The sequence below is a fragment of the Pteropus medius genome, unplaced genomic scaffold (genome assembly GCF_902729225.1).
Source record: "Pteropus medius unplaced genomic scaffold, Ma_sr-lr_union100, whole genome shotgun sequence".
Taxonomy (NCBI): Eukaryota; Metazoa; Chordata; class Mammalia; order Chiroptera; family Pteropodidae; genus Pteropus; species Pteropus medius.
The window spans coordinates 4,032,865-4,045,885 of NW_024349225.1; the positions used below are offsets into that span (position 1 = coordinate 4,032,865).

The following is a 13,021-nucleotide window of genomic DNA, read 5'->3' on the forward strand; positions in this document are numbered from 1 at the left end:
ACAGAAGGAACTAAGAAGTGACAGAAAAACGTATGAGCTTCATGGAAAACACACTGGACGAGGCAAGTCTGAGAGAATGGAAAGTCTTTCCATTGAAGGAAATAAAATACCTGTGATGGAATTTTACCTCTTCAGAGAGCTGTTATTTGAAAGTGGGTTTAGTTTCTGTTATGCCCAAGTGTTGTAACAAGGATGGACGAGTGGAATTTTATAAAGATGTTTTAGGCTCAATAAAGAATTCTGGAACAATATAACATTACACCAACGCCCACAGGTCCGAGTTATTACACACCTTTTGCAGGACATGGAAATGCAATGCGCTGATTGGCCACTATTTCTTGGAACGGAGTGTTAAATGGAGGTTCTAGATCTTCCAGCGTAGGCGGTTCTATCAGAAAAATAAATGCATTATCACAGGCTTTCCTTGGCGATACCGAACTCTCCTGCAGCACCATCAGTCACCTAGATTGGTGAGCTGCTACCTTTTCTGATTCTTCTTTTAAATATAACTCATATTTTGAACTGCCAGATGTTTCCATCTAGATGTGACCTAGGAATCTAAAACGCAAAACGTCTCCACAAAAGTTCATTAATTCATTATTTCATACAATCCTGTCCTATTTCCTTTATTCCCTCAGTTAAGGCATCCCGTTCCACCTGGCGTTTCTTTGCCTTCCTCCCTTACCCCTGACCTCCACATCCAACCAGTCACGTAGTGCCAGGTATGTTCACATATCTGTTTCTTTTTCCCTATCCTTAAAGTCACTATTGATTTCAAACGCTTATTTTTCTCTTTCCAGAACTATTTCAATAGGCTTCTTATTGGGGTCCTTTTCTTAAACATGTGCCCATTTCGATTCATATTCTACAGAGCCCTTAAAATATTCTCTATGAACCACAACTCTCATCATGTGGCCTTCCTGATCAACATCATTACTTTCGTTCATTTTGTCTGTAGGATAAAATTTCACACCTGTTCTTTCTTTAGTGTGCCCTCTGTGCATCCAAACTCTCTCAACAGCCTTACCATTGATTTATTTCATGAATAAAATTGGGAGTCATTCCATCTCCTTCACTCCCCACGGATAATCTGTCACCATTTCCTGAGGATTTCCTCTCCTAATCATTTTTGGAGTCCATCACCTTCTTTCCCCCAGTCCAACTACCATCATCTTTTGCCTGAGCTATATTTCTAGCTGTTTCCCCTTAACCTTTCCAGCCAAACAGTTCTCTCCCCAAAATGTGATCTTTTAAAATCTAAATCTGACACATTATTTCCCCAGTATTAAGGCTCTAAGTCTTTTCAAGGAACTTAGAATAAAGTCTAAACACCTTAATCTGGGTTCTTAGATCTAGGATAATCTGGTCCATGGTTATGTGTCCAGCTTTATCGTATGTCATTCAAGTCTGGAATGCAGCCAGATGGCTTTTATTGATTGATTTATTGATTTACCCCAGTGTAGCCAAAATATCACATTCTCTCCTCTTCACATTCTGAGTCCTGGAAGGTCCTACCCACCCCATCCTATCACACCCTTACACATCACCTAATATACTTCTACCCATTCTTCAAATCTCGATTGGCAGATCCCTACCCTAAGGAAGCCTCCTTTGATTTATCTTTCTGTTAAAAACTCATAAAAATATCCCTACCATTTCGTGATGGCACTAACCAGTTTGTAATTATGAGATTTTTAAAATAATTTCTATCTTTCACATCCAACCATAAATGTAAGCACCCAATCAAGTTTGCTGAGTGAATGAATGAACTGCACAAGCTCTCCAACAACATCCTAGTCACCCATCCAAAAAGAACTGCGGTGTGCCAGGTACGAAGTATGAGGTACTATGCGAAGGACGATAGCTGTTTATCTTTCCTTCTTCCCTTGGCACTGCTATTCTCGCTGACCAGGAATGCTCTTCCCTTTGATTTTCACATGGCTGGTTCCCTCAAGTCAACAAGATCTCACCCTAAATATCATCTCCTCGGAGGAGTCCAACCTGACAATCCAAAGTAGCCCACTGCTGGGAGCATCACCCTATTTTAATTTCTACACAGCACTTCTATCTATATATGTTATTTGTTTGCTTGCTTGCTACCTACTCACAGTGGAACAGCTCATAAAAGGTGCTTTGCCTTTGTCACTACTTTCTCCTCTCTGCCTGGAATGTGTCAGACACCCAGCAGCTGCGTGATAACTATTTGAGGCTTGAAGGAACAGATATTGATCTTTAAGCCCTCAAAACAAGGCCAACATCATTAGAAGAAACAGTGGACCCAGATTTCCTAGGGATCGATATTGAGAGCGCCCAGCTACTACGAGGCGAAATTCTACTCCAACTCACTCTGCCCACGGTGTCCCCCAAGCCAAATATAGTGGTGGTAGTCGTGGGGGGGAACTTATCTAGGATCGTTTCCACCGTCTCGATCATCCATGAAAATTTCATTTTCCAAAGTAAACATACAAAAATGGATGCAGGTTCAGTAAAAATACGGCTTCATTTCTTTCTGGAATGGTTCTCCTTTCAATGTTAATTAAAGAGTGATGCAGAAATCTTCTGAAAGTGACCCAAGACTCTCCAAGATTATATTTTCTAGACTCCAGGGGTTTTCCACTTCCACCCCCACCATACATGCATTTTCCTGTGCCAAAGATCACCTTGGACGTGTAGCGTTATCTCCGTGTCGTCACTGCCTGCTATGTTGGTAGCAACGCACGTATACACGCCGGCATCCGAGGGCACAGCTTGGCTGATGCTTAACGTTCCGTCTGGATGGCTGATGTGCTGCGCTCCATCACCCAGCACGGCGCTGCCGCCTTTAAACCAGGTGATGACGGGAAGAGGCGTCCCTTGAGCACTGCATGGAATGTCCACTCTCTGACCGACTTGGACTTTCATAAGTTTAGGGCCACGCTGTATCTTTGGAGAAACTGGAAACCACCACCAAATATGAATAATCCCACTTTTTAAAAAATTACTTTTTTTCCCTCACTTTAAATGAGAGCTCCTTACCAAGAGGCAGCATGAGAAAGTGGAATAATCTCAGGATTTGGACCCAGGCTCACACTCACTAACTGTGTGATCTGGGGTAAGTCAGTAAATTTCCTGAGGTCTGCTTTCTTGTTAATCCAAGCCAAATACTAGTATGCTGCAAGGATTATGAAAAGTAATAAATATAAAATTCCTTGTTCTAAACTTGAGGAAGAGCAAGCATTCGAAAATGTTAGGTTTCCTTTAATTTATAACTAACTTAAGATTTAAAACTCTCTTAAAAGGCAATCCAGAAAATTTCAGTAAGAGAGTAAAACTAAAGGCATTTCTCTCCATGCGCTCTTAGTTTTTGACTCTCTGTGGAAGGTTTAACTAGACAGTATAGGACAAGTTTCTCATAAAAGCCTTTGCTAATTTCAGAGCAGAAAATCGAGATAAAACATCTATTATTTCTTTTCATCTGGCTTCCTTTAAAAATTTCTGTGAGATAATTCATCAAAACACTGGCAAGTATTATTGGATTCCACATGCATGCATTATGTGCTACAGAATCAAATTTGACTCATAAACCAAATCATAATTAGGATTTCTGTACCTTATATCCCTAAAAAGCCCCATTCCCTAAAAAGCTCCATTCCTCTGTCCTTTCTCTTAAACTTAATATTTAACCAGTACTTTCTACGGGTTGTCACTTACAACAACCTTATAAGTTTGATAGCATTATTGTTATTATTTTATGAAAGAGAAAACTAAAGATATGAGAGTTTAGTAATATGTCTAATGCCTTAGAACTGATAAATAAGAGACTCTCATCAAATTTCAGATCCCATGATCAACAAACAGGATACTATTGCAGTGATTAACCTGAGAGTGAAATCAGGTCAATATTACCTGAGAAAATTTCTTCTGATATTTGAATATCTGGCACCTAAAATATGTAATCACTAAGTATGTGTTGGTTGAATGAATAATCGGACAAACTATGATATTGAGGGATTAAAGCAGACTAAAGAGTTTTAAAGTAGTTAAAGAGTCATAGGAAGCAGAACGTTTTCAGTTGCTCAGCCCTTAAAACAACGAAAACAACTATTTAAATACTATTAAATTCTTCCTTGAGAACTCACATTCACTTCTACAAAACTCCACCAGTCTAAACAAATTTTTATTACTATGTATCAACAATAGTCTTAAGTGACTGTGGACATCTAGTAAAATTGAGATCCAAAATTTTAATATTGTTTATTTGAGGAAAGAGGGGAGAGTTGTTTATAGATGACAGATAAACTTTTCAGAATAAATGAAGGAAAATCACGTCTCAGATTAAACAAAATTTGTCTCTAATTATCTATATTCTGGAGGTTAACTTACAGAGAAACTGGGGGGATGGATTTCCCTGCGGCCAGTACACAGATATCTATGCCTTCGTTTAAAAACTCACCATGAACATTTAATTTAACAGACTGAGTCACGTTCCCAGCAATGTTTGTGGCAACACAAAGATACAGCCCAGTGTCTGAAACGCGGGTCTCAGTGATCTTCATCGAACCAGAAGGGAGGAACGTGTGTCTGAAATAAAGAAACCACACAGTGCACTATAGAACATGAAGATTCAAATATCACCTGTGCATTGTGAAATTCTACTCTGAAAGCAGTTTCTGAAACCTTTCTCCCATCTACATGTCATTTCTATACACCTTAAAATAAAGCAGCTTAATTTCATAATTATCTTGGATATTCTGTATGATGCTCCTACAAACACAAAATCAGAGTTCTCTTTTCTTTAAATCTAACCTAATAGTCTGAAATCGTTAAATAACTGTACATCTCTCTGTTTTATTAAATTGCGGCCGTACAAAGCAAATATGTATTTTAGTAAATTTTGAATATATTTTGAATACTTTCTTTTGTTCTAAAAAGCTTTGTTAAAAATTTAGGCTGCTAAAATAAAGGCAAAAGAAAGTTCATGTGTAATTCTCTAACTTATGTTGAATATATTCCTCCTATGGAACAATAATGTAGTTGGGTGAATCAGACCTACATCTAAAAATGTTATTACATTAATTGTATTAAAATAACTTTAAGAGGGAGGCCAGATAGAACTACTTAATATCAAGTTTCCTTATAAAGCTAAGACTAATAAAGTGTGCTACTGACCCAGAGACCAAGGGATGAATAGTTAAGCACAAAGGCACCCCTCCCAAAGAATTAAGTATACGTGAGAACTCAGTAAGTAACGTGAAATATCAGAGGTGATATTACAAAAAGCAAGGAAAAGTCTAACTATTTAAAAATTGTGTTAGATAACTGGCTCCCCACCTGGGAAAAATACAACATAAAAATTCACATAAAGTCTAACATGTCAAAATAAAAAACCCATAAAATATTGGAATAAAATACTAGAGGCTATGTTTATGATTTTTTTCATAAAGCAGAAATCTTAAAAAAAAATAGCTTAGTACACTGAGCTACATAAAAAGTTTTAAATTCTGTACAGACCTCATACATAAATAAACTTAAGAGCCTCACAGTGGACTGAGAGAAGATAATTTAAACACGTACGACAGACAAATGAATGTTATTAAGAACAAAGACCAAATCTCTACATTCGACAAGATAATGACAACCAAGTCACCAGAAAAATGTGAGGGGTTAAAGGGACAATTCACAGATAACACAAAAATGCCAAGGAAACACTGAAAGCATTCCGGACTCAGTGGAAGTCAGTCACGTGAAAACTCAAACAGTTGCAAGATACCATTTTACGCTAATCTGAGTGGCAAAAATATTTGTCAGTCGACACCACGCTTTGGTTATAATGTGGAACTAGGTACACCTATGTTGTTGGTGGAAGGGTAAACAAGTACTGCCCCTTTGAAGAGCAATTTAGAAATGTCTACAGAGCTGAAAACAGGGATTCATTCAGACCAGAAACTGCAGTTCTAGGTACAGGTCCTAAAAAATTCATGCATGTGTATACAAAGAGACATACAAAAATATATTCACTGAAAATTCTCACTTATAACGGCCCCCCCGGACAAAAGGAAAACAAACAAGAACATAATGTCCATAAATAGGGAAATGTATAAATACAATGTAGAATATGTATATGGTCGTTAAAATGAATAAACTAAATCTATATTTATGAAAAATGAGTAAACATTAACTTAAAAAAGCAAGCAATAGAATAATAATATATAATATTTCATAATGGCAAATTGAAAACAGACACACAAAACAAAACTTAAAAAAAAACAACACAGAAAACAGTATTTTCTACTAGTCTATACATTGTACGTATAGGATGCACATTAAGTCTGTAGCAGCGTCTGCCCCTGAGAAGACAGAAAAGAGATTGGGGAGGGAACAACGCAACTTCGATTTTATCTGCAATGTGGAATTTATTTTATTCAAAAACATTCAAAGCAAATATTTTCCCAAAGAAATAGCAAAATTATGTAGAGTAGTTTTTAACTGTTTATTTTTTTCCTCAAAAGTGGTAGGGAAATTATAATCGTGGGGCTGTACAGCTTCATAACTATACAGCAACGAGACCAACAGACAATAGCTAGAGACTGTAATTCTTATTCCATAGGCAACTTTTGGCATGACGTTGAGTTGAAATAGTAATTGCTACCATTTCTTGAGAACTAGACACAAAGACTGTGGAATATACATTATCTTCTATAATCCTTCAGGTAAGTATTATCCCCATTTCGTTTTATATTTTTAATGCCTGTAGCACCTGGTCTTCCTAGGTGGTCTCCTAACCAAGTACTAACCAGGCCCGACCCTGCTTAGCTTCCGAGATCAGACGAGATCGGGCACGTTCAGGGGTGGCATGGCCGTGGACATATTATCCCCGTTTTAGAAACGAGAAATCTGAGGTTCAGAGAAGTCCCCTGGAAACACTGCCAAAGTTTCAGGCCAGCTTTATCTGAGTGGCAGAGGTAAATGTGAGCCTGTACCCGCATGGCAACAAAGGCTGTGCTTTTAAAGGCTTTGGAATTCTGCTTTCCGTGTCATTTAGTCTATCAAATAGATTGTCTCCGTGGGTCTTTACTTGTATGTACACAGGTCTGATCAAGAATATTTGTACAAAACCATCCAGTAAAAGTCAAGTCCTAGGCATCAGAGTGCCTACTATGCTCTGTTCTCCTATGAGATTAAGGGAATTCTACGTCTAATGTGCCCTTTGTGTCGCCATGAATTAACGTACGAATATGTTCCATCTTAACAACTACCTTATAAGATGCATCCATGGAAAATTATGTCAAAGCTGAGTGCTAGCATTTGTGATATGAAAGAATGATTTAGAAGGTGTACATATTTTCCATAGGCTCAAATGTATGTGTGAATCACCTCAAATTTAAAAGTTAATTTCTGTTCTGAGAGAGCATGTTTTTGTGTGTTGCAACCCATCGCAGGTCTCCTACCTGGGAGAGAAAGGCGAGATGAGCTGGGTTTCCTTGGCCCAGGTAATTATGGGTGGGGGTAAGCTCTTCACTTCACACGGAAGTGTCACCTCTTCCCCAGCAAGGACGGAGATCTCGACAGGCTTATCCTGGGACAGTCCTCGTTGCTCTCCAAACACTCTGGGCCTTACTAAAATAAACACAGGTTTGGAAGGGAAGTGGTGCATTGAAACATTTACATCAAAATGTGGACGACGAATATTCTCAAATAATTTACAAAAAGATGCTGTTTATTCCAAGGTTTGGGGCATATCTAGAACTTTCTGTTAACACATTTATTGTGAGAGCTTAAGGGAAAATGATGAGAAAGTTTCCCTTCTCAGCTCTTCGGGACACATGAAGAGGGCAGATGACATGCCCTTTTAGAGTCTGCCGTCAGCGAAAGGAGCCCCTCGAGGCAGAGCACTAACCAGGACACAGCTGAGGTTTGGCCCTGCTGGGAGCTTGAACTAACCGAGAAGGTGTTCTCTCTGAAGAGCACTGGGTGCAGCAAGCAGACGCCTCGGGACAAAACCATAACATTTCCCCCAAAGGCTACACAATTACCCTCCTTTTAAATCAGAATCTAAGTCAAGGAGATGTTGGTTTGGAATAAAAATGCACTTTTGTAAAAAAATGCACTTTAGGGGTGCAGACCTCTGGTAACATTATTTGTGAGAGAAATGTGAGTTTTGGCACAGACGGTGTCAAAGAAAAACATTCCTCCTCAAGCTCTCACCGTAGACCGTCAGCTGTACTTTCCTTTTGGCATAGCCGGCGGCGTTGGTGGCGGTGCAGACGTACTCCCCACTCTCGTCACCCCCGGGTGACACCACGTACAGGCTCCCATCGGCCCCTGCGGAAAACTTAGCACTGCTGGGGGAAATCAGCTCGCCTTTCTGCAAAACACCACAAAGAGTAAAGTGTTTTCTAAGATAATAAAGAGTGACTTAATGTCTGGAAAAAGAAGAAAAAAATCTCCACGGGGGGAAACCATGAGATTTAAAAAAAAAAAAAAAAAATGCTGATTTGAAGAAAGTTATTGGTAAGAAAAATCGAACAAATAAAGCATAGGTGATATTGCTTCAGAAAAAACCCTGTCCCCCTCATTCCAGGGCTACTTAAAAACGGTGGGGATGACGGTTTTAGTAACGGATGGGACGGTGCCCACGCTAAGCCAGGCACTGTTTTGAGCACTTCTCATGTGTTAACTATTCTCATGATCACCACAGTCTTACGAGTAGGAACTGTCACAGCCCCCATTTTACAGATGAAAGTAAGAAAGCAGGGGGCGACGTGGGGTAACTTGCCCAAGGTCACAGAGCCAATTAGTGGTAGAGCTGGGACTCGAACCCCGGCAGTCAAGCCCTGGAGCCCATTCTCTGAACCTCTGGGCCTGATCCCACAGCACAAAGGCCAGACTGGAAAGAGTTCATTTTTATATTTTCTTAAAATTTCCTAAACCTCTACTCGGTACTAGACACGGTGCGGTCTGGGGATTAGCTTCACCACTGCATGTTTGTGTCCAGAATGCAGAAATCTTAACTTTTTAATTGAATTTACTGATGTCAACACCAACTTCTATCTATTTCAGAGATTTTTAGATGTATAAAATTAGATGGCATGGCAAAATAGTCTGAGTGTAGCACAAATTATACAAATGCCAGATTTCATGATTACGCTATCATTTTATATTACTTTATATCTGCCAGATTTAATTTACAGAAAATATATATGCCACCTTCATGGCTGTTTGGACGGAAGGGACTTCCTTAGGAAATGGGTTTTTCCTCACTGCAAGATTCAAGCGCAAGCCGACAACTTAATGACAGGGATACAGATGAGATTAAATGAGTTTGTATATGTGTCTTATTTTGGCTTCCTGGAAGAGCAGAGTCTGGGACATAGATTTGGGGACAGGAAGTTTACCTGGGAAGTGATCCCCAGGGGCTTGAGCAGGAGGCTGGGAGAGTGTGGCACAGAAGGAAGGAAAGCTAAGAAAGGGTTTCACTGCTCTGCTCTGCTCTGCTCTGTGGCTGGGCTGATGAGCTTCGATGTGCTGGGGACCCTCTGAGAAAATGTAGATGCGCCTCGGAAGAATTCCTCTGACGGTTGAGAAGCGAGGCATTGATGTAGGACACACGCCGCGCCCCCCCCTCCTCCAAGGACTTAATCTGCCTGCTTTCCTGGATACCTCGTAGCAGGCTGGGAGGTCTTGTGGGGCTTTGGAAAAAGCTCTGAGTCCAAACACCAGAGAGGCATATGTTATGCATGAAGTGCGACCTGGGCAGAGCCCCTGGAGCTGTCCACCAGAGCTGCGCTGAAATCGAAAGGACTGGGGGACATGGCGAAGTGTCACAAAGGACCTGCTACAACCTGGAAAGTGATCAGAAAGTTCCTGGCACACAGAATGTGCTAGATTAGTGCTCGCTGTTGTGTTCTTAACACTATTCAAATACCAGGTAGCTGACTGCACTAAGGCTATTTTAAAACCCCTTCCAAGTGGTATGACTGCATGGGTTTTACTTTTTATAAGGGTCTACAGTACATACGGGTTCCATGTATGATTAAAAATATTTAAATATTGTTATAACACGTAACATTAACACATATCCCTAGGTGTGTCATTTACCTTGGACCAGACGATGGACGGTTTGGGAATTCCACTTGCTTTGCATGGTAAAGTTACTGGAATGCCTTCAATCGTACTGAGTATCTGCTGTCCATGCTGAATGGTCGGCAGAACTGAAAAGAAGCAATATTCAAAATCTGAGCACCTGTCCTTCCATGTTTAAAGTTGAACATTTTTTAGGATATGCTGAGTATTTATAAGAACTAGTGAAGACAACATTTTCTGATAGAAATGTAGTGTAATTTGTAAGGGAATACAATAAACGGTTAATAGAATACTTACCATCTGAGGAATTTAATAAAAACTTAAAAATCAAGTAATAAATTATGTGTAATAAGTTGACTTTTCTAACAAAAATAAGAGAGGATTGAGGAAAATCAATTTCCCCCTGGAAACTCAAGATAGAATTACATCCTAAGACTCACACATTTAACACATATCTTTCATCATTGTCCATTACACATTGAGCTGCAGCAAGCCAACTTAAGCCCACCTCCAGAGAAATGGCTGTTTAAGCCCACTAAACCTCTGTCTATACACGAGAATCACTTAGCAAGCTACTAAATTTAACCTAGAAAAAGGATTCGCTTTCTGAAAAGGAATTCAACAGTAAAACTTGAAAAAAAAACTAAGGAGTTTACATTTAAAAAGACTAAAATAAACGGTTCTAAGACAATATTTTTCACGAAGAATAACATACTTTTTGACTTAAGAAAATAACTGAAGAATTAACATTATATGAGTAGAAACAAAAGGAAAAGAATGTTAAATCATTCATTCTATCCTATGTATATCTCAATTTATCATAACCAACCTGCAGTCAAAAATTATCAACACTCAGTGATCTCGAAATAACAAAATTGATTAAAGAAGCTCCCCATACGTGAAAGTTCCTAACATAACGCACAGAACACAATGAAAAAACCAAGAAATACCAGGCATTTCCTTTCCCTCCCTGGAAAGACAGGATGAGAAATGCTCCCTAGAGCTCAAGCGCACTCTGTGCCTCTTGCCTACAAGCCAATTTTTCTACAGAATTATCACAGCTACCGCGGAGTAGAAGTTCACCGGAACAAGAGATACCAGAGACTTCAGTGCACGAACTTCCTTGGAAGGCTTAGATTAGCTCTGCTACATTCACATATTTTCCTAAGGCTGGGTTTGTTCTTTAGATAATTTATTCTTAAAGAATTGGCGGAAACAAAATTGGCAGAAAATTCCCAACCCTAAATAAGAATGTGAGGCTGCTCTCTAAAGCAAGAAATGTAATTTCCAGAATCAACATAGATTAGTCAACTTTCAGCTGTGCTGTAATTTTTGTGGCAACTTGGAACAAGCCATAATCTTAAATGTATATTGAGTGTGACAGCTATAAAGGAAAGTGGCAAATTTAGGTAACAGTTTTCAAATCTGAGGTCATTTGAGTAGGGAAGAGCTGTTTTTTTTTTCCAGACTGTCAGTCTACATAAGTCAACATGACAAGTAAATAGTTTATTGTCATCTTAATTTGCATTTATATTTGTGTTCATTAATTCATTCTTTTAAGAATTGGATGAGGGCATTTAATGAGTATTCTTAAAAGGTGGCGAAGGAGTGGCAGGGCTCATTAACAGAAATACAGAACCCGTGATGCTCATGTCAAATATCTGGGTTGATTTTTTTTAACTAAATCAGTTACTCATTTTGGACTAAGGTGGATAAAACAATATTGTGAAATGACCTTTTAACTTTTAATTGTTAAAATTTACTGCATCAAGATAAACAACGTCATTGATTTGTCTGCCTCCTCCTCACTCTTCTGATCCGGCGGACGTCGCAGCTAACTGTGTTACTCTTTCACCCAAGTGAAAATGAGCCTCAGAATTCTTCTCGACACCATATTCTAGGAGGCTGCTAGAAGCCAAAGGGAGAGGACATGAATGTATTTCTACACTAGATTCTCAAACCAGTCCATGAGTACCTTCCAAGAAATCTATAAGCTGATCTTTAAAAATAGTTAAACACAACTATATCCAATCTGAGATTGTGCATGTAATCTCTCAATCTCTCTCTCTCAATCTCTCTCTCTCTCTCTCTCTCTTTTTCTCTGTGTGCGTGTGTATACATATATATGTATAGAGAGGAAATATACAATCTCTATATATACACTTATTTAGACTATAATTTAGTGTTACATTAGTATTTCTTTAAAATAATATTTCTTCAAGACTATCTCGTGTGATGTTGGAGATTGGTGGTATTAAGATTGATAGAGGTCGAGGAGGCGATTTACAATGAGAAGTAGATAAAACGAAGATGGTCTGCATCCACTGAAAATTCCAACAGACCAAACAAAATTTGGAAATGACTGGATTCTCCGATTCATATCCTAAAAAAAGACTGAATTAACTACTAAAAATAAATGTTCTGTGCTACTTTCATCTCTGTACACAGAACTATTTTGTAATACCATGCTTTAAAAAAAAAAAAGCAATGTTGCAAAGTCTTTACAAGGAATACACACACAAAAAATGACAATTTCTTAAACTATGAAGCTGTCACTTATTTATTGATATGTAAAAAGTTGGCAACTGTTAGTCACGAATGGAAAAAGACAGCTTCTGGATTTTCTTATTTGTGACTGTTATTTAACACGCAAGAAGATTGTTTGGGGCACATGAGGTAGTCTTTAGAAAAGTTTAGGTCATTTCTAGCTAGCACACAAAGGGGTCATTAGCAAGGACATGCCTGTTGCACAATCCAGAAAGAAAAGGCACTTTGGATGGTATAATAAGTTCAGTTTGCCGGAAATTAAAATTTATTTTTAAATCTAACTCTATGAGAGCTGAGTTCACTTCTATCAATTAATAAACCACTTACAAAAAGCCCCAGGTCCAACTCAGCTAGTGACTCCCAGTAATGTTCTTTTGTGTATACAGAAAAGAGAAATCTGGAAACAGCCTTC

The 13,021-nt window shown here is 38.7% G+C and overlaps 1 protein-coding gene and 1 pseudogene across 3 annotated transcripts in view; both read right to left on the bottom strand.

Annotated features, from left to right (window-relative positions):
- Positions 1-13,021, bottom strand: part of HMCN1 (hemicentin 1) — a 460,798-nt gene that overhangs the window by 167,990 nt on the left and 279,787 nt on the right. For all 3 annotated transcript variants that reach the window (XM_039881236.1, XM_039881237.1, XM_039881235.1), the window contains exons 20-25: positions 10,078-10,190; positions 8,185-8,344; positions 7,428-7,596; positions 4,433-4,560; positions 2,661-2,933; positions 293-388 (exon numbers count right to left, since the gene is read on the bottom strand). In XM_039881236.1, coding sequence (XP_039737170.1) covers positions 293-388; positions 2,661-2,933; positions 4,433-4,560; positions 7,428-7,596; positions 8,185-8,344; positions 10,078-10,190 — 939 coding nt within the window. The remainder of the gene's footprint in view (positions 1-292; positions 389-2,660; positions 2,934-4,432; positions 4,561-7,427; positions 7,597-8,184; positions 8,345-10,077; positions 10,191-13,021) is intronic.
- Positions 6,725-6,844, bottom strand: LOC120617769 (uncharacterized; annotated as a pseudogene).